At 38.3% G+C, this 21,262-nt stretch overlaps 3 protein-coding genes across 3 annotated transcripts; 2 read left to right on the top strand and 1 right to left on the bottom strand.

Annotated features, from left to right (window-relative positions):
* Positions 1-2,605: 2,605 nt before the first annotated feature.
* Positions 2,606-4,264, bottom strand: LOC125209969. The gene is made up of 3 exons (XM_048109546.1): positions 3,983-4,264; positions 3,407-3,462; positions 2,606-3,311 (listed from the first exon to the last, which is right to left on the bottom strand). Exons 1-3 carry the CDS (start codon positions 4,262-4,264, stop codon positions 2,606-2,608), a joined length of 1,044 nt encoding a protein of 347 aa, XP_047965503.1.
* An 8,830-nt stretch (positions 4,265-13,094) lies between these two features.
* Positions 13,095-16,667, top strand: LOC125209563 (ATP synthase subunit gamma, mitochondrial). Its single transcript, XM_048109161.1, has 9 exons — positions 13,095-13,273; positions 14,438-14,481; positions 14,591-14,743; positions 15,180-15,293; positions 15,379-15,506; positions 15,673-15,795; positions 15,886-16,005; positions 16,113-16,234; positions 16,362-16,667. The coding sequence occupies exons 1-9, from the start codon at positions 13,173-13,175 to the stop codon at positions 16,429-16,431; spliced, it is 975 nt and encodes a 324-aa protein (XP_047965118.1). The 5' UTR covers positions 13,095-13,172; the 3' UTR covers positions 16,432-16,667.
* Positions 16,668-17,372: 705 nt separating this feature from the next.
* On the top strand, positions 17,373-21,140 carry LOC125212441 (phosphoserine phosphatase, chloroplastic). The gene is made up of 8 exons (XM_048112613.1): positions 17,373-17,488; positions 18,534-18,774; positions 18,946-19,078; positions 19,175-19,282; positions 19,652-19,745; positions 19,814-19,963; positions 20,051-20,104; positions 20,834-21,140. Exons 2-8 carry the CDS (start codon positions 18,543-18,545, stop codon positions 20,957-20,959), a joined length of 897 nt encoding a protein of 298 aa, XP_047968570.1. The 5' UTR covers positions 17,373-17,488; positions 18,534-18,542; the 3' UTR covers positions 20,960-21,140.
* Positions 21,141-21,262: the final 122 nt, after the last annotated feature.

Raw genomic sequence — 21,262 nt, 5'->3', positions numbered from 1 at the left:
CGCACCAAAATTCAAAATTTACTCATCTCCCCCTTCTCAATTAGCTAGAAATAGAAATAAAGCAAATAAATGGCTCTTTAATATAATTTAGAGTTTCACCCAAGTGGTATCCTCGTGGTCAGTACGAACTCCAAATTAATATTTAAGATCCGAAAAATCTTTTTGTTGTTTTTCCTTCTTAACTTAAGTTAAATTACTAAATATTTACAATATTTACATCATTACTAAGGGTATTTGAAGTTTTACCCGGTCAGTAAGTACAAATCATATGACGTTGACCAGGTGGAACCTATCAATATAGTTGACTGCTAGATAAAGCAATTGCGAAGAAAATATATTACAATGATAAAAGTTCTTTGGAAAAATCACGGAATAGAAGAGGCGACTTGGGAAACAGAGGAAAAGATGAGGAAAAACTATCCACATATATTTATGGATTAGCAATTTCTTTGAGTACGTTAACATAGAGAGGAATGAATTTTGCGGACAAAATTCTTAAAGGAGGGAAGATTTGTAACATCCCTAACCCGAAACATGCATCATTTTGCATTATTGCATATTTTATTTATCATTGAATATTTTTTTGTGTTATTTGGATAATTATGTGTTATATGTATAAGTGTGTATTTTTATGTATTAGTTTGTAGCTCAAGTGTTTAAAAAAACTACACGGTTTTAGTTCTTCTATTATACGTGTCTTCCTTAGAAATATATATAACAAATAGAAGTAACAACTATATATATGAGAGTGGTAAACGAAGAGAAGGAATCGAGCTTTTGAGTAGTTTACCTATCTTAATCAGGTATGTATAAATCATACTTTTAATTTTACATATATTATGTGATGGATTGTTATGTGTTAAATTGGAGTAAATATTTGAATTATATGATGTGAGCCTGAAATGGTTATGTGTGGAGTATTTGATATTGATGTTGTGAATGATGGATATGTGATTTGTGCAATGAATATGTTTATCTATAGTATTGAAGTTATTGATGGATTATATGGATATGTAATTGGTGCAATGGATATGTTTAATGCATGGTATTGGAATTATTCGAGTCATGAGATTAAATAGGATATGTGACTGTCTTGCTCTGGATCTGATATACAATGACAAAAGACCTACGGGTCATATACAATGATAATGGACCTACGGGTCAAAGAAAATATGCAAAGAGGGGCCTTCGTGGAAAGGTCAAATCAAAGAGGGGCCTTCGTGGAAAGGTCAAATAAATAAAAAGGAACCTGCAGGTCGTATACAATGGAAATCCCGGGCAGATACCAGGCTTGTTCAGTCACAGAATATTAAAAGGATCATAGAGGCATATGCATATGAATATTAAATTATTTATGATATTTATTATTTCTGGTGATATATTTTGGTGAAAGAATGTGTTTGATATTTGTGTGTGAAATTAAAGGTAAGGTTTATATGCACTGAGTTGTGGCTCATATAAACCACTAATATTTTTCAGGAATAAGATATCAATGATGCGTGGGTTGATGTGAGTTACAGTTATTATAAGGGTCGGCGGCTGACGCGTTTTGGCAACCTTCTCCTCCTCATCATTTTTGCATGTAGATAAATGTGTAGTACATAGAGTGGCGAGAGGGTCCCACTACGGTTTAGAATGATTTGAAATATGTACATGATATAATATGTGGATTTTATATAGTTGACACGTGGATGATTTATTTTAAAATTTTAATTTATTTATAATAAGTGCATAAGTCATAGGAGTTGGGGTGTGACAGCAGCACCCATCTGATCAGTCGGGGTTTTGACTCCTTCTACGCAATGAGATACTTAATCGTCGCATGATCAGTATAGACGATGACTCTGGATCCCAGTAGGTACTGCCTGAACTTTTTGAAGGAATAGACAACCGCCAACATCTCCTTCTCGTTGGTGTCATAATTCCGTTGGGCTTGATTCAAGGTCTTGGATGCATAGAATATCACGTACTTTTTCCCATCGATCTTCTGACCCAGTACGGCCCCCACTGCATAGTCACTAGCATCGCACATCACCTCGAATGGGTGATCCCAGTTAGGAACCTAAATAATCGGTGCAGAAATCAATTTTTCCTTAAGGAGGTTGAAAGCAGCCTTGCAATGTTCGTCGAAAACGAACTCCACCTCGTTCTGGAGAAGTCTGGTAAGGGGTTGGGCAATCTTGGCGAAATCCTTGATAAATCTCCGATAAGATCCAACATGGCCAAGAAAACCTCTTATTCCTTTCTGATCAGTAGGGAATGGTAGTTTGGATATGACATCCACTTTAGCTTGATCCACCTGGATCCCCTTTTCCGACACCACGTGTCCTAAGACAATTCCTTCTGTAACCATAAAGTGGCATTTCTCAAAATTTAAAACCAGACTCTTTGCTTGGCACCTTTCTAGTACCACATCCAAATGTTGCAAGCACGAGTCGAAAGAGTCTCCATAGACGGTGAAATCATCCATAAAGATCTCTATACAATCTTCAATCAAATCCGAGAATATGCTCATCATGCACCGTTGGAAAGTACCGGGGCGTTGCATAGGCCAAATGGCATACGCCTATACGCATAGGTTCCAAACGGGCATGTGAATGTGGTCTTATCTTGGTCCTCCGGGTTCACGTAAATTTGAAAGTAACCACTGTACCCATCCAAAAAAGAAGTATTTCCTCCCAGCCGGTCGCTCCAGCATTTGATCGATGAATGGCAGGGGAAAATGGTCCTTCCTGGTTGCAGTGTTCAGCTTTCGGTAATCTATACACATTCGCCACCCGGTAACTAGTCTGGTGGGCACTAGCTCATTCCTCTCATTCTTGACCACCTGGATCCCTGATTTCTTGGGGACCATATGGATTGGGCTGACCCATTCACTATCTGGTACCGAGTATATAATGCCCAGTGAGAGCAACTTCAAGATTTCCTTCAGTATCTCTTCCCGCATGTTTGGGTTCACCTTTCTTTGAGAGTCTCTATGTGCCTTGGCTCCATCCTCCAGCCTAATGTGGTGCATGCAGACGTCCGGGCTTATACCTACCAGGTCCGTAAGGCTCCATCCAATAGCCTTCTTGTTTTTGCCCAGCACAGTTAGTAGTCTTGCCTCTTGCTCTTCAGTCAACCCGCTATTGATGATTACAGGGAATGAGTCTTCCTCCCCTAGGTAGGCATACTTAAGGTTCGCTGGCAACTTTTTCAACTCCACTTGCGGGGGTAGTGTGTCCGTAGGTAGAGGGTTCTTCTTTGAATCCTCCTCTTGCTCTTGTTCGGCATCTGATTTTTCCTCCATACTGGCCGGTACCACAACGCCCCTACGGATCCCGCTAGTTCTGACTTCTGACAAAATTCCGTAATTGCTTCTTCGATCTCTTCGTCAGTCAACCCTCGGCTACTGATCAGATCACACCATGCAGCTGCTTCCACATCAGCCTGGGCATACACATCCAAAGCTTGGAGCTTTTCCTGCAATAATTCGGTCTCAAGAAATTCTTGGACTAAGGGATCAATTACATCAACACAACATAGATTTTTAGAATCTATTGGTTTTTTCATGGCTTCATTGATGTCAAAGATAAATTTCTCACCATTAAAGTCAATGCAGATTGTCCCTTCAGCCATATCCACAATTGTCTTAGTCGTTCTTAAAAATGGTCTTCCTAACAATATCCCGCTAGACTCCCTAGCTTCTGGTTCACTCATTTTTATGACATAAAAATCAGCGGGATAAGTAAAGTTTTGTATCCTGACCAACACATTTTCTAACACACCCTCAGGATGTATACATGACCTATCAGCCAGTTGGATTAACACCCTAGTATTTGACAACCTTACCCCCTTTAACCGATTATAGATGGATAACGGCATAACATTGATTGATTCTCCTAAATCACACATTGCATGCTCGATTTTCACATCTCCAATTGTTATGGGTAGGGTAAACATACCTGGGTCGGCTCTCTTGGGTGGTAGTTTCTCGCTGTACAATGGGTGACGCTATTCCTTCCACCATGATTTTCCCATCCTCCTGGGCCTTTCCGGCTATAAACTCCTTTATAAACTTCCCCAGAGGGGGCAGTCTCACGGCTTGGAGGAATGGTATGGTGACATCCAGTTTCCCAAAGATCGACATGAAATCCACAGGGTTTTCCTTCTTCCTCTTCGTCACAAACCGATATGGAAACGGTTTTTCTCCCTTAGCCTCTCCAGTCAGTCCTTGTGGACTTTCCCTTGGTGCCTCCTGGGTTTGAGGTTCCGATGTGGGCATTGTTCCTTCCGGTTACTCATTTCCAGGTTGTGTTTCTCCCTCCTTTCCTTCCACAGTAGGCTTCTCGTTTAGAAAAAACGGATCCTCCATCTAAGGCGAGAGGCCTCTTGAGTTCTTCTGCTGAGATGGTGTCGCTCAGCACCCTTTCTCTACTAGACTCCCCAACGGGGTTCTTGAGTTGAGGTCCATTGTAGGTTGTTCCAGATTGTAATCTTACTCACATTTGCCTTTTCGGGTACATGGATTTGTAGATGGGAGTTTCCCTGATTTCCCTTTCATTTCGCCCACCGAGTTAGTGAGCTGGGCCAACTGCCTGTTCATCATATCCATATTTGCCCTATGCTCATTCTGGGCACTTTGCATTCCTTGCATAGTTTCATTCTTGGACTGCAAGTCGTTTTTAATGCTTTGCTGCGAGGCAAGCATCTCTCCCATCATGTCCTCCATAGACCTCCTCGACCTGTTTGGGTGATGGAATTGGTTTGAGCCCTGGTGCTGGTTATACTGGGGTGGTGGGTTTGACTGGTAGCCCGAGAAATTTTGTTGGTTTTGGTTACGTGGGTACTCTTGGTTATGCTTGGGCATGAGGGTTGTCTTACAGTGGCTCGTGGTTGTGCGATTAGGTGCTTGATTTTGGTTTTGGTTGTGGGTGTTATGTTGAGGCCCTGGGTTAAATTGGTTCTGGTTTTGGTTGGTTGTTTATTATGATGGGGTGGCACATAGACGGGGTTCGGGTTACGGTTTTGAGGGTTTTGGTTCCCGAGGATGCTGATTTCTTCCTACCCAGGTTAGAGTGGTAATCGGGGTTTGTTGGGCCACGATTGGGATTTTGGTTCGGGTGGGGATTGGGTTGATTTGGAGAGCTGATTTTGGTTCTGATTTTGATTTCCATCTCCCCAACGGAAATTTTGGTGGTCCCTCCACGGTGCATCCCTACTGCCTTCCTGGAATCGATTGCCGTTGGAATTTTAGTATCTGCGGCATTTGCTTGCTCCACATCCCGGCGAGTTGTCCGGAGGCTGGTCATATGGTGGTTGCAGGGCCTCCCTTGCCTCCGGTCGGAGAAGGTGGTGGAGTGTTCTGCTTGATTGCAGTCAGCAATTCCTTCTTTAATTCCTCCATCTTCAAATCCATCCGCTCCTCCTGGTCAGTAGCCGAAGCACTTGCTACCCTTTCTCTGTTGTACCCATCCCTCGCGTTGTCGTACGTCTTCTTCGCATTCAACGGCTTGCGTAGCACCTTTTTGGCTTCACTTACTCTCAACTGGGTGAAATCGCCTCCAGACGATGAATTCGCCAATCCTTGGTTTCCTTGTTCATCCCCTCATAGAAGGTGTGGTGCACCTCTATCTCCTTCATGCAATGGTTGGGGCATGACTCCAGAAGGCTCATGTACTTCTCCCAGTACTCGCTCAGGGTTTCATCATATTCTTGCCTTATGCACGATATTTTCCTCTTCAATGCACTTGTCTTTGAAGACGGGAAGAACTCGGCTAGAAAAACTGACTTGAAATCGGCCCATATATTGATAGAGTCGGCTGGCAGGCGCATGAACCAAGTGTTGGCCTCTCCCTTTAGGACAAAAGGTAGGGCCTTCGAGTCATGTAATCGTCCTCGCTTGCTCTTGCTGGCCGCCTCTGCGCCTTACAGATTTTGCGGGAACTCATTTAAGAATTCGTATGGTCCCTCGTAGCTCTTCCCACAGTACGTCGGTAGGATTGCGATAACGTGGGGTTTCACATCACAGGCGGTTTGGCCTAGGGTAACCACTTATGGCTTGTGGGGGATCTCCGTCGGCGTGTGCGGTAAGTGTTGCGAGCTCGGGATCGTCCTCGCCTTGGTCAGCCCATTCTCACTAGTGTTCTCTACTGGTTGGGGTGGAAGCTCCGGGAAGTTGGTACTCTAGCTCCTCTTTCTCCTCGTCGCTACTCGTGCCTAGGTCGGACAGTGCTGTCGACATGCCAGAACGAGTGGTAACGAGTATTGTTCCTCGGGGAAGTATCTTTGGTCTCGGAGCCGAGCCACTTCTCATAAACTGAAAACAAAAAGAAAAGGAAAATTATAAACAGTATGTACACCAAAAAAGATCACACACAATAACAGGTATGAACGCCATCCATCCCCGGCAACGGCGCCATTTTGGAAGGTCAGGTTTTCTTTCGGGTTTTCGTATGTAATTGGGAGTGTATCCAACTGATCAGGAAGAGATTCCCGACCCAGCTGAGTCGTTGGTACGACAATCCCGGGACCTGGCTCCAACAAGTTTCCTCAACCCACTTCTACTAATCAGTATAATGGAGGTAAGGGTCGAATCCCACGAGGATGGACACGTTTTGATAACTGCGGTGACTTTCCTGGGTGTTTTGGTTAGCTACCACGCTTGGGTTGAGATTTTACCTAGGCGAGAAATAAAGGTGGTACTCTACTGACTAGTAGGCGTGAAAATAACAGGCATGTGGTGGTGTGCGTGAAAATAGGGGACAAGGTGTCTTAGAGGTATATGGAAAGTAGACAGTTACTAAAAGAGGAAAATTAGACAACAAGGTATATCTGGTGGCTGGTGGCTCTCTGACAGGTCTGGATAATACAACTGAAAAGTAGGGAACAAAAGCAAAAGTAACTTAAAAGTAAAAGTGGTCCAAACTAAAGTTGATTTTGACGTTTTCTTCTTCACTAAGTATTGACAAAAAATCATATGAACACAAACACCATAACTAAACTCGGATTCATAACCTCAAACTCAAGATCCATTGATTTAAAAATGCTCAACTTAGGATAAACAGCGAAACTGCAATTTTACTTCTACTGACTGACATGCAAGGCGGTGATTATAATGCAACGCGAAGACTTCAAGCATGAAGATTAAACTAAACATAACTACAACTTCAGATCGACAACTCCATGCAAGAAAGCACTTAGAAATTAAAAGCAACAACTAGATCTAATTTTCCTAGGCAGAATGAAGCAAACTCGAACCAAAGCGACATACGAAATAGAAACTTCATAATTTAAGCGTTGGAACTTCACAAAGTATTTCAAAAGGCAACAACTATGAGTGTTTGCAACAAAACCAACAACGAAAGCAAGTAAATATTAAACTAGAAAGCGAATAACGATTGTTTGGCCACTCCGGGCGATGATACTGCTATACTACTACGATAACTGGCTGGAACGGTGGATCGATGACTTCTCCGGCAGACTCTGGACGTCAAGTGACATGGCTGTGGCGAGGAACGAGAGATTGGACAATGCTGAAGGAACTGATCTTCTAGAGAGAATTCTACTAAGTGTATCTTTGAACCGAGAACTAAAAACCGAGCTCTCAAAAACGAACCCTCTCTCTCTCCAAGTGGCTTCTTTTATAGGGAGGCTTGCCCTTGCTTTTAGGGTAGACTTCTTTCAAGTTTTGACTTTTATGCCCTTGTTAATGATCATCCCAGCTATCTTTCTTCTCCATCTCGAGCCTTTTCTCTGGCATGCATCCTGGTCAGTATTGCACCCTTCTAGCGCCCTTTTCACTTGCGTCACCCGAATCGTCTCCTACTGACTTGGATCCCTTAATCCTGCACACTTGAGCAACTGTTTTGCAGATAATACATGCATTTCACTACATACTGACCAGTAACCAAGGCTCAGAATACGACTTATCAAAGGGCAATTTGGGCATAAATCTGGAGAACACGAATCGGCGAATTGGAGAATATGTTATACCACAACATTACCCCGATAGTGATATGCCGGATTCGCCGATTTTATTACGCAATTCACTGAGATCCGAAACTTTTGTACCGGGTTCGCTGATAAAATCGGTTGCTACCAAATGCTGGAGAAGGTGAGATATTGACCACTTTTTGGGCCTTTTTTAGGATAATATGAGTTTATACGAGCTACCAAACGAACCCTAAAAGGTGAACACCCATATTTCACCAGTTTTGAGGCCAAAACTGACCAAAACTGACAGTGAACGAGTCCTTATATTTGGTGAGGTCTACTAGTCTAATAAATACAACTATATGATTTTTATTTAAATTAAGATGTAGTAATATATTATTATTGTGCAAAATCATGAAAGTTGTGATTATTGTCGAACTAATTTTAAAGGCCCAACTAAAGACCAAATTAGGGCCATTAGATCTAGTTTTTTGATGATATGTAAATTATTTCGGTATTCATTACAAACTCATTTTACTTAATTGGAGTAGGTTTATTTCTTTATTTCCGTGCATAATACCTTGAAAATAAATACTACAGTATAGGGGTGGCAAATCGTGCTTCGTGTCGACACGATAACAACAAACACGAACACGGCCCGTTATAAAAAAATCAAACACGAACACGAACACGAACACGACCCGCTACCCTCAGACACGAAAACGACACGAACCCATTAATGACAAGAACCACTTCGGGTCAACACGACACGATAACAACACATATATTACACAACACAATAACGACACTATAATAATACGAAAAATGAAAACTATATTTTCACGCTAATACTAAGTGCTCCATTAGACTAAACCTAATTTAAGTTTTAAAATAAATTAAAAAATAATAATATTATAATATATTAATATTATTTCTTAACGTGTAACAGAACACGACACGAAATATTCATGTCGTTATCGTGTCGACACGATAAGGACACGAACCCAATAAGCTTTGACACATACCCATTATTTTCACGCAGGTTCGTGTCGTATTATCGTGTCGTGCTAAAAATTGTCAGCCCGCTATAGTATGTTTTTACTTTTACTTCCAGTAGGTTTGAAATAATTCAACAATCAACACATGCTTCATTCGAATTCATTGTACTGGAATTTTGTTTTATTTATTTTAAAAAATACATTTTATTCCAGTAGGTTTATCACTTCATTCAAAAACATTATTACTTTACTGAACAAGTTTTTACTTTATTTCAGTAGGATTTTAAATGATTTTACACATACTTGAATACTTCATTCAAATAGTTTATCACAACATTCCATGTGTTTATTACTCCATTCAAATAGGCAGAGCTATCACTTCATTTTATTGTCACAACTGGAATTTTTGGAATTTTGGGACTATCACAGCATCGACGGGATGGCCTTAATGTCTCCGTTCGCCAACTCTAGCCGAGAGAACGAATGAACCGATCATGCTAGAGGGGGTTTTATCTTTGTTTTCGGAGGCCGTCGATCTCGTTGGCAGCAGTCAAATGAGCTACATATACTGAATTCCAGTAAGAACTGCCGAACTTTACCGTTTTCTTTACAAGTCTTTAGCTTGGATTATGTTTTCTTCATATGAGTCAACTTTAAATGACGAGGAAGTGTTTTCTATTTGCCTTTTTTTAACCACTTTTGTTTGGGTTTTTATTTTCTCTTTATGATACCGTGATAATTTTCTTTGGCTATTTTTGTTTGGGTTTGTTTTCTTGATAAATTGTCCACAACTTATAAAGTTATACTCCCTCCGTCCCGGATTAGGAGTCACTAATTGTTATGACTCGGATTTTAAGAAATAGTTGAAGTGTGTAATAAATGAAATGAGATGGTGGAGTGTGTAATAAATGAAGTGAGTTGTTGAAGGTGGGTCCCTTTTGACTTTTTGGATTTTTATTTTTGTTTTGGTTTATTTTAATGTAAATAATGACATTTTGATGTAATTTTGATGAACAATGAGGTAAAATTGTATGACCAAATTAATATGAAAAATTCTAAATGTAACTCTTAAATTGGGACGGACTTTTATGGCAAAAAGTGACTTTTAATCTGAGATGAAGGGAGTAATGTTTTGTGAAGATTATTTAGCTAACATGATTTGGGACGATTCAAATCAACTGCGATTGGTACGCCTAGCGAGACTTGGACATAGTGCCACAATTTTTAGAGATGAATTGTTTGTTTTTGGGGGACGCGATAAGCGAAATAATCTGTTGAATGACATACGCGTATATAACATTTGTGAGTTCTTGAAACTTCAAGTTGACTCTTGATCAATTATAATATGTTGAGCGACCTACTTTAATTTTCTCTGCCCATGTAGCTCTCAATGTTTGGCATTAGGCCTGTCAAATCGGATATCTGCGAATACTCGATCCCGAATTTTCTAGAATCTAGTACCCAATATCCGATCCAATTTTGATTTCGGGTACCCGGATACCCGACTCGGGTACCCAATTCCGAAAGATCGGGTATCTAGTCCCGATTTCAATTTCAATTTTGATTTTTTTATTTAAATATTAACTACAAACTTTTAAAAATTCAAGCATGTAACTCGAATTTAATAGTACAAACTTAATGTAATAGTCTTTAAGAGAAAATAACTACAAAAATTTAAACATATAGATTCATACATTATTTTAATTACTTAGTAACATTAATTTAGTAACGGTAACCCTAATATTTACTTACTTCAATTTAAAAAAAATAGAATTAATACATTCTTTTAAAACCTATAACTATGAGCAGTTAGACTATTAAGCGGAGAATTGGGTTTGTAAAAGTACAGTAAAAATATTCTTAGTACCTAGGAAAATTAGAATTAATACAGTCACCTCGCTGTCTTCAATATTTAATTATTTAACTTTTAGAAAATTAGAATAAATATGTTATATATATTAATTTTAAAAAAAATCGGGTAATTCGGGTATACACGATTGGGTATCAGGTTACCCGATATCCGAAAATCCAAAGTTCTCAATACCCGATTCCGATCCGAAATCCGAAAAATCGGATTTCGGTATCCAATTACCCGATTTTTCGGATTTGGATAGCGGGTATTGGATACCCGCTATCCATTTTGACAGGCCTACTTGGCATGCACCTATCGTTAAAGGTTGTGTTCCTCGAGGAACACAATATCATAATGCGGCATTATTAGGAATCATGTTGTACATTTTTGGCGAGACGAGTGTTGATGGTTATCAGGATACCCTCTACCAATTAAACACTGGTATGCATTCCTTTAATCGTTAATTTAAATGAATTATCATTATACACCGTAATTTGAATCCTCCCACATCATGTTTGCAGATAATTTCACCTGGTCTCGTGTGAGTCCTGCTGGCGGTCGTCCATCTGCCATACAGGCTTAGCATTTAATAATAAACTTTATATCACTGGGGGAGTGGATGCCACTATGTTGATCAGTGTAGATTCTTAAAAAATATATTTGCATTGCCATAACCAACTCTCATTCTTTTAAAAATAGATACACATGAATGGACAAAACTAAGTTTGTTTGGCCAATAATTGGCTCCACGGGCTATGCACACATCAGTGTGTGTGGAGAACACTTTGTTGCTTTTCGCTGGAGCATCAAATGACAAGACACTTTATAATGAAATTTACGCCATCAATCTTCGCAAGCTTTTCTTTTTTTATCATAATTATTTTTATTTTGTTCAAACTATTTAGATATCTTTGGTTTCGTTTGTGCAGAGACGGGTTTTTCCTTTGGGTCTGGGCCGTCCAATAGATATAGAGTGTTGGGATGTATCTTGGATCCGCTTCCTGGTGTAATGTTTTTCATTGGCGGTTGCACAATGTTTACGTTGCACACTGCTCCTATTAAGGAGTTGGTTTGGCTGAAAGCCCAGGTACTTGGTTGGCCATCGAGGATATGGGGCCATACTTTGAATAATGTTGGAGATGGGAACACACTTTTTATGTATTATCTTTTTGTTTGAATTAATCTATTTGCTTATTAATCTGTTTGTATCCAGAGTAGGCAACTTCTCAAGACGTATTCTTTATGTTTGCATGAAAGATTTGTGAAGTAATATATGGAGACATCATTCCACGAGTTTTTAATATTTTTTCACTCATAATTCTAAAATATTCTATAATTCTAAAAATTTACTCATAATTCTAAATATTCTATAATTCTAAAAATTTCCCAAAAAATTATTAGGGCATGATTAACAGTTTTTGATTTTTTTTTTCTTAATGTAGCATGTAATAAATTCGAGATTTTTTCTAAAAAAATTATGAAATACTATTAAATATAACTATATGCATTTTATTTATATTAAGATGTAGTAATTTATTATCATGAAAGTTGGTGATTATTGTCGAACTAATTTTAAAGGTTGAACTAAAGACCAAATTAGGGCTATTAGATCTAGTTTTTTGATGAGATTTAAATTATTTCGGTCTTCATTACAAACTCATTTTTCTTCATTGTAGTAGGTTTATTACTTCATTTTTGTACATAATACCTTGAAAATAAATACTATAGTACGTTTTTACTTTTACTTACAGTAGATTTGAAATAATTCAACACATGTTTCATTCGAATTTATTGAACTGGATTCTTACTTTATTTATTTTAAAAAATACATTTTATTCCAGTAGGTTTATCACTTATTATAGACGTTGATGTATGTGGAGTCGATTCACATCAGCGGCCAGAGAGCGCCGCAACGGCGATTGTAGACGTTGGAGAGAGAAAGACAGGTACATGACGATGAAACTGTCTGTACGTGCTGGAATGAAGTACCTAAGTAATATATTCTGAATGAAGTTAAATCCTCTTAATATATTATCACTTATTTGCCCTGGGCTGAAATGAAATAGGTTTGTGATGAAGGCGAAAATAATTTATATATCAGCGCATCTCATTCATAAAAACTAGTTCTAAGAACTTTAATTTAGTCTTTAATTATGCAGCTATGTAATAAAATAGTGGATTTGTATATAATGTGATTTTATTTAATGCAATCAAAGAAGGATACAATTTGATATACAGATATTAAAGATTCCAATTAATTCGATTAATTATAGTAATTCGTCCGGAGTCAAACGATGTCGTAGCATCATAGAAGTAGTCATAATCAGTCCTCACCACTTCCATTTCAAAGCAATTCACAGAAACCCTAAAGCTCGCATTTTTCCGATCTAATTTTGAAGAGTTACCAAATGGCGATGGCTGCTTTGAGGCGCGAGGGCAGGCGGATCGCCGCCCCTATCATTTCCCCCCGCCCTATCAATCCCCTCCGCTCGTCTATCGTGCCTTCTGAGTACGATTCGATCTGTTTTGCTTTCACTTATTGCTCTGTATGTGTTGTTGTTGTTTTTGATGATAATGATATATATGCTCTCGCGTGTGCGTTTGTTTGATTCCGTTTTAGCTTCACTTTTTTTGGCTCTAGCTTCACTTGGATTTGTGCCATTCTTCGCCGTTGCAACCAATGTTAGGGGTATCTGATTTGTTCTTCATCGCGTTATTAATTGCGAATTTGTGTTAATTTTACTGGTATGTTGGTAAAGCAGAAGATTTGGTGTCAATGTGGCACCTCTTGTAGCTTAATTGTCTCCCTTCCCTGTCTCTGATTGCTAGTTTTTTTGTGAAGCTCATTCTTTTGTGATCTCTGGTTTCCATGTGTGGCTATGGGTAGTAGACATATAGTTGTTGTCTCATATGGAGAAAACTTTGGTTGATAATTTTGAGGTTGTGCCAATGAAAAGAAGTATAGCAGTATATATTTTTTCCTGTTTCGTCGGGTTACATGGTTGTGAAATGTGCAGATGTAATGGGGTTCCTCACATTTGTTTCTTTGGCCTCATCTATTTTGTTGGGCCAGTGGCTTGTATCGAAGTTGGAAATCGTTCTATTGATGTTGTTTAGAACCTTGACCGAGGCATATCTTATATTCTGAATTAATTATTCACATCTCAAATATATCAGTGCTATGTGTATTCAAATCTTCTCGATGTTACTTGTTAGCCCGGGAAACATTACATCTAAGGATATGTTTTGAAAATGTTTAGCTAAAAGCAAAAGTATGATGCTCAAAGTATGGGGATAAGTTGTTTCTGATTATAAACTGGAGGATGATAAGCTACACAATTATAGACTAAGCGCATTGATGGAAAGGTGGAGCCAGGATTTAACTGATACTAAATGAGTAAAATCATAAGAAATAGATAGCTTCAAAGAAAATATTAGCTGTTTACATTGATTAGATAAATATAACAATATTGGACCTACGCCGTGTATTTTATAAAGAACATGTTACTCAAGGTGACGCAAAGAATAATCATTATTGTATATACGACTCCCCATATGTTATTTATGGGCTATCAATGTTTTCACTTTGTTTGCATTAGAGAAGTTGCATATAATATTCATAATTGCTTCACCTCTTTGTTTCTAACTAAATATGCTCATTTCATGCCAACAGGGATCAATCTTTCTTGGGAGTTCGATCTGTGTCAACTCAAATCGGTAAGATGACTCTTGAACCACCAATGATTTCATCAGCCAGTTAGCAAAATATTATGACCTTTTTATGTTTGACTGAACTATTGTGATGGAAAAACCCACATACCTACAGTCCGCAATCGTATGAAGAGTGTCAAGAATATTCAAAAAATCACAAAGGCTATGAAGATGGTTGCAGCTTCAAAGCTCCGAGCTATTCAGTCAAAAACTGAAAACTCACGTGGTCTGTGGCAACCATTCACTGCTCTTCTTGGTGACCTTCCAAGTAAGTTTGTGTACAAACATTTTGGTCTCTAATTGGGCTCAGTGCATCATGCTGTCTACGGAAACATCTATGATGGCTTCTGGACATGACTTTGTCATTAGGGGGGAAATTTAATCTTTCAAAAAAATCTGTATGGTGTATGTGTGAATATTAATAGTTCAGTACAATTCTGTATCATCATTTGTTTTCTATGTTTTGGTAGCACTTGGACTCATCTCAAGAGCATCACATTATCTTTTTCTCATGGCATAACTTACCTATGACAGTGATCTGGAACAATCCTTATCCATCCTACAAAATATGTTTCCAAGCATTAGATGTCATTAAGATTACTTCCATCAGATTTTATGATTTACTCATTTGGAGTTAGGACCATCCCTGCCAAGCTCTTATATTTTTTAATTTTAGACTTATTGACTTCCATCATTTACATAAGGTGTTGATGTGAAGAAGACTGTCGTGGTTACAATTTCCTCAGACAAAGGTCTGTGTGGTGGTATCAATTCTACTTCAGTGAAAGTAAGCAGAGGCCTCAGGAAGTTAAACTCTGGTATCTTCTGTCCCTCCTTTCTTTCTTCCTTCCTTCCTATAGCAAAATAAGCTAGTAAGTAGTAACCATAAGTCACGTTGTTTAGGTCCTGACAAGGAATGCAAGTATGTTATTGTGGGAGAGAAAGCCAAGGCCCAACTTGTGCGAGACTCCAAGAATGACATTGAGCTAGCCCTGACTGAGTTGCAGAAGAATGCTCTGAACTATACTCAGGTTGTCTTTTCTCCATGCTTTATCCCCCCCCCCCCCTGTGATTGCCTCTCTCTCATATCAATCTCCTAGATTAGATGAAAATTCTGACCATCTAATTCTCGAATCTGAATCAAGTTTTCTCCTGCCACTTACTGGCTTAATATTCTAATCCTACTGGTCTGTGCAGGTTGCTGTGCTTGCTGATGACATCTTAAAGAATGTAGAATATGATGCATTAAGGATTGTGTACAATAAGTTCCAATCAGTGGTCCAGTTTATTCCATCAGTATCTACTATTTTATCCCCTGAGGTCAGTTATTGCATCGAATGAATTTAATGACAACTCATTTCGTGAAAGTATACACATGCTGCATGCTAATTGCTTCCAATGATGGTATAGATTGTTGAGAGAGAATCTGAAGCTGGGGGTCAACTTGGGGAATTGGATTCTTACGAAGTCGAAGGTGCTGAAACAAAGTCTGAAGTGCTTCAGAATCTGACAGAGTTCCAATTCTCTTGTGTATGTTTTACCTTTCGGAATCTTATTAAATACTGGATTCGATAAAATAAGGCTAGGACTGATTTCTACTTCAGACCTGATATTTAAACTCTTAATATGTCTTTCAGGTTATGTTCAATGCTGTCTTAGAAAATGCTTGCAGTGAACAGGGAGCTAGAATGTCTGCTATGGACAGCTCAAGCAGAAATGCCGGAGAGATGCTTGACCGCCTCACGCTTACTTATAACAGGTTTCATGCATTTCTCTTTGCATTATTATTAATACAAAGGGCAAGGGGGTGTTTACTTTGCTGATTGGTTTCGTTTTGTTCAAATCTTCGCCAACCAATCTGATTGCTCTTTTTTGTTTACAATCAGGACTCGTCAAGCGACTATCACTACAGAACTGATAGAGATTATATCTGGAGCATCGGCATTGGAGGGCTAATTCAGCAAAGGATTCAATTGCTTCTCTAGTGAGAAATTGATGAAATAATATTTCTTGTTTTGCACTTTTGGCGATCCCTCCATTTGAGGTTTCCGGATACCTGAAATAATCCCCTTGCTACCTTTATGCAAGGGATACTGGTTTGTGCCTTTTAACTATGAGAGGTCTGTTTGTAATCTATTGTACTAAAAAAGTGTTCTTGAATTTCGAAAATACATCTTGCTTGTTTTCGACTATCGATATTGTCTGTTGGTGTGTGGGTATGACTCTCGTAGAGTTCTTTTTTTTGCCAAAATATGGGACTTGCACATACTCCATATAGTAAAGGCATAGTTTTTATCAGAAGTAATCACATGTATATAAATATGTTATTAGACTATGGAATTCCATTTTGAATTTTGATCAGGAAGACAATTTTTACAAGAGCCCTTATGTATTGAGTGCATATTTTATACATTTAGTTCTTGAAACTGTTAAATGGGATTATGTTTTTTACTCTAATTAGGTAAATACTACCTTTGAAAAAGTGAAAACTGCCTTCCACGTTGTAAAGTTGTTTAATCTGGTTGCTAACTGTAATGAGTATAGGATCAATCCTGATTTTTATTAAATTTATCATAAATCATATATATAAATTAAATAATTTATTAAGTTGACTTGAGATTAGCAATGGAAATATATAAACTAACTTGTTTTCTGTTCATAAAACTGTCTCATTTTCTCATTTTATTCGTCCACAAAAATCAATCTCATTTTATTAAAATATGTATAGCCCATAAATAAAGCTTTTTTTTTAAGGAGGGAGCATTAAGTTGAGGTATACCTGATCAAAAAATTAAATTAGATTAGACTAAATAGATTCTAATTTTGCCTTTCTTCTTTTTCTTATAAAAATGGAATACTAACAATATTAGTATTTCTAAAATAAAGAAATGAAAAAGTGTAGCTATATGGTTGGTGGGTTTAGCATCATAAATTCAGAGAGCAAAGATCCCATTCATAATCACTCTCCCTCTTCCACTGCAAGAGATCTACATTTCTAAGAAAAGAAAAAAGGGTAATCTCTATTTCCTCAATCTCGTTATTATTCGTTGAGTTATTTCTTCAATCGAGTTCCTGTATTTCTTCCTTCAATAAAAGATTTGATTTTTTTTGGTATGTGAATACAATTCAAGGCGTAATTTGGTTTGAATTTGTGTGTGAGATTTTTGTTTAGCTAGCACGAGCTGAGCTTGATTCAAACAAGCCTCTGCGGCGCTGCATTCTGCATTTTTTCCTGAGAAAGTTTGATTCTTTATTCACGAAGTTATTATTTGGATTAAGTTGTCCTCATTTTTTCCGTGATGGAAAAAGCCCTACTGAATTGTGTTTATAACTCCTAAATTCAGGAGCTTGTTCGAAAAAAATAATTGAAGGGGAATGTATTATCTACTGTTAGAGTTAGAGATTTTGAAAATATAATTTTCATGTGAATTGGCTTTTGCATCATGATTCGCATAAATATATGAGTAATTTGTCGATTTTATAGAATAAGGCATGAAGCTGAGCTATCCCGACCATTTCCAATGCAGCTATATGTATGCGGTTCTTAGGCATGATTTTGTGTTCCTTTTTTCTTTTAGCCGATGGAGAAAGCGTATGTACTGAATTGTGTTTATTACTCTGTCTTTCATGTAATAACGTCAGGACCTTAAGCGGAAATAATCATTGAAGGGGAATGTGTTTTGTGTAGTTACTAGTTAGAGTTTGAGATTTTGAAAGGACATTTTTTCGTGTGACTTGGTTTGGTGGGGAGGGTCTATTGCATCATAGTAATTATTAATTCGCGTCGTGAATATATGAGCAATTTGGTGATTATTTGAAAAGAAAATATGGCATGGAGCTGAGCTATGCTGGCCGTTTCCAATGTAGCATCCCACTCTCGTTTTATGAATGTATTTCCATGTGGTTCTTAGTTGTTTGGCTTATTGAGAATGAAGATTGTGTATGTTGATGGGCTCGGAAAAACATGTTTCAGGCAGTCTTAGTGAGCATGAAGATTTTGTATGTTGTTTTTGTTTTTTTTGGTGGTGTATGTGCTCACTTTTGATATGTTACGACAGATACTTTTGATGGAGAGTTTGATGTGTGCTCGGATCAATTTGACTCCGGTTCGCTCTCTCTGTAGTTGCAAAAACAACCCAATACACGTTCCTTTATTGGCTCCCAGAGTTACAAGGAGAGTGTTGGTTTCTCCAACTGTGGTAATGGGAAGCCCAAAATCATTCAATTCGGTTGCTGCTTCTGTTCAGCCAGTGGAGGACTCAGCAACGAGCCGTTTTGACAACACGTTGCCTTCTAAAGGTACATCTAGACCTGGACTTTAAGTAGTCTTTTATTTGCTTTATGTTCAGAAAGGTTTCGATTCTAGTAATGGCCAAAACGACTGCTTGAATTTCCTCACAAATTTAACGATGGTTTGTGCGGTTGTGCCTAATACATGCTGTTATTAATTGCTTTGTTCTATTGTGTAAGAGATCCTTGATGTGTGGAGAAATGCGAATGCTGTATGCTTCGACGTGGATAGCACTGTGTGTGTGGACGAGGGAATCGATGAGCTGGCAGAGTTCTGTGGAGCCGGAGAGGCTGTTGCAGAATGGACTGCCAGGTTTAGTGGCTTTCTCTTCATTATCTTCTTGTTGTTTTAGTTTTGCCGAAAAGTTTTGAACCCAACAACATAATCTGTATGTTGTTGGATTGATAGGGCAATGGGCGGTTCTGTTCCTTTCGAGCAAGCACTGGCTGCCAGATTATCTCTTTTTAGCCCATCCCAGTCCCTGGTTCAGGAGTTCCTCGAGAAGAGACCTCCAAGGTACAAATGTTTATATTCCGAAGCTTTGCTTTTCGAATTAATGCGAGATTTACTGGACTAGAGTCTATTTAGTACTACTACTACTAGTTTACACGTACATAAATTTGGAAGTAGGAAACGAAATATGCCATCATTTTTACATCGCACTTGATCTCACATACATAAATTCAAAATAGGCAGTTTGTCTTGCTGTGCTCGACTGCTCGTGCCATGCTTGGTGCACAGTCTGGACTAACCGACTCCATATGTATTTATGAGAAAATTTTTGCACATTGCTATTACTTTTGTGAATGTTTAGAAGTAAACAACTTCCAAACATTTGCCTTTCCTCTGATAATAAACGAGGCTTAATTGCTTTCCGTTATATAGGCTCTCGCCTGGAATCGAGGCACTTGTGAAGAAGCTGCATGAAAAGAACAAGACTGTCTATCTCGTGTCTGGAGGATTTCGTCAAATGATAAACGTAAGCTGAAAGTCTCTACTTTTCGTTTTTCCATTTCTAAGATATGTTCTACGAAAATCATTTTGAAGCCCATCGCTACACTACTTGGGATACCACTCGAGAACATATACGCCAATCAACTTCTCTTTGGAAGCTCTGGGGAGTTTTCGGGTTTTGATCCCAACGAGCCTACTTCAAGAAGTGGTGGGAAAGCCGTTGCTGTTCAGCAGATTAGGAAGGTCTGTCTATGATCTCACATTTCCTGCTTTCGATACTTCTTTCGTCTGTTTTCAGCCCTCGTCAAAACTTTCCCCTTCCGTTTCCAGGCCCGAGGTTTCAAGTCTCTAGTCATGATTGGAGACGGCGCAACTGATCTTGAGGTGAGAAATATCATATCTCTCTAATCATGGTTCGATATCTAAACTATTGCCTTTTGAACGAAAATGTCCTGAACAATACATTATTGCAATTAACTACAAAACCTATTGACAATCCAGCAAAAAAAGTTATAAAACATACATAATTAAACTACCAAATTTAACTTCACCCATAAAAAGATTACATGGCTCTGTTAGATTTTATCATCATCTTTGGTTTAGGAAGCGAACGACGTTGCTTCAATGTTCGCTCATGTTTGTGTTAAAATCCCTGACACGGTGACACCGTACATCATATGCAATCTTTCCCTTGTCAGAGATTGAATTTTGGTTAATTTTTGTTAGTCTTGTGACAATCCTTTCATTAAAATGACTATAGTTAGGATACCTAATTTGTTATTGGACCCGTTCGGCTCCCACTATTGCTCATAATTCGAATTTAGAGGCCGTGTTTATTCTTATCTCGGCCTGTCTCCTAAGTGCTAAGATTACATAGTATATCTGCCCGTCTCCACTAATTTAGAGGCCGTGTTTATTCTTATCTCGGTATTATCTAATCTAGTGCATCGACTGTCGCCATTATGTATAGTTCATGACTTCTATGTTAAAAAAGTAGTTTATGCATCAAATCATTATGTTCCCTATATTTGCATTTATATCTATTTTTCCCTTCTTTCTAAAGCATATTTGTGCATTGTCGTATTTATCGTCTTGTGTTCATCGCTGTTTCAGGCTCGGAAGCCCGGTGGGGCCGACTTGTTTGTATGCTATGCTGGAGTTGTGCTCCGAGAGCCGGTTGCAGCTAAAGCTGATTGGCTGGTCTTCAATTTCAAAGACTTGATCAACTCACTGGACTAGGCATGGTTGAATAACCCTTCATTTTCTGTTTTCTTCATTTTTCTCTTTTTCATTATTCTATAATTATTCAGTGAGTTTCCCTATATTGATGTTTTTATTCTCGCATATTTGTCTGATTTTTTAGCCATAGTGAAGAAATTTAGGTCCAGTTTTTGGACAAATGAAAGTGATAATTAGCTTATGATGATTGTGTTAGCAAAAATAAATCTTGATGTTATATGATCTTGGACAAATGAAAGCTCAATTTGTTCATATTTTTTATTTTATTCATTTATTTGAAGTAATAGAGAACACAAACAAATC

This window comes from Salvia hispanica, chromosome 3, assembly GCF_023119035.1.
Source record: "Salvia hispanica cultivar TCC Black 2014 chromosome 3, UniMelb_Shisp_WGS_1.0, whole genome shotgun sequence".
NCBI classification, from domain to species: domain Eukaryota; kingdom Viridiplantae; phylum Streptophyta; class Magnoliopsida; order Lamiales; family Lamiaceae; genus Salvia; species Salvia hispanica.
The sequence above is the reverse complement of the archived record's forward strand: the minus strand, read 5'-3'. Positions and strand labels throughout refer to the sequence as shown.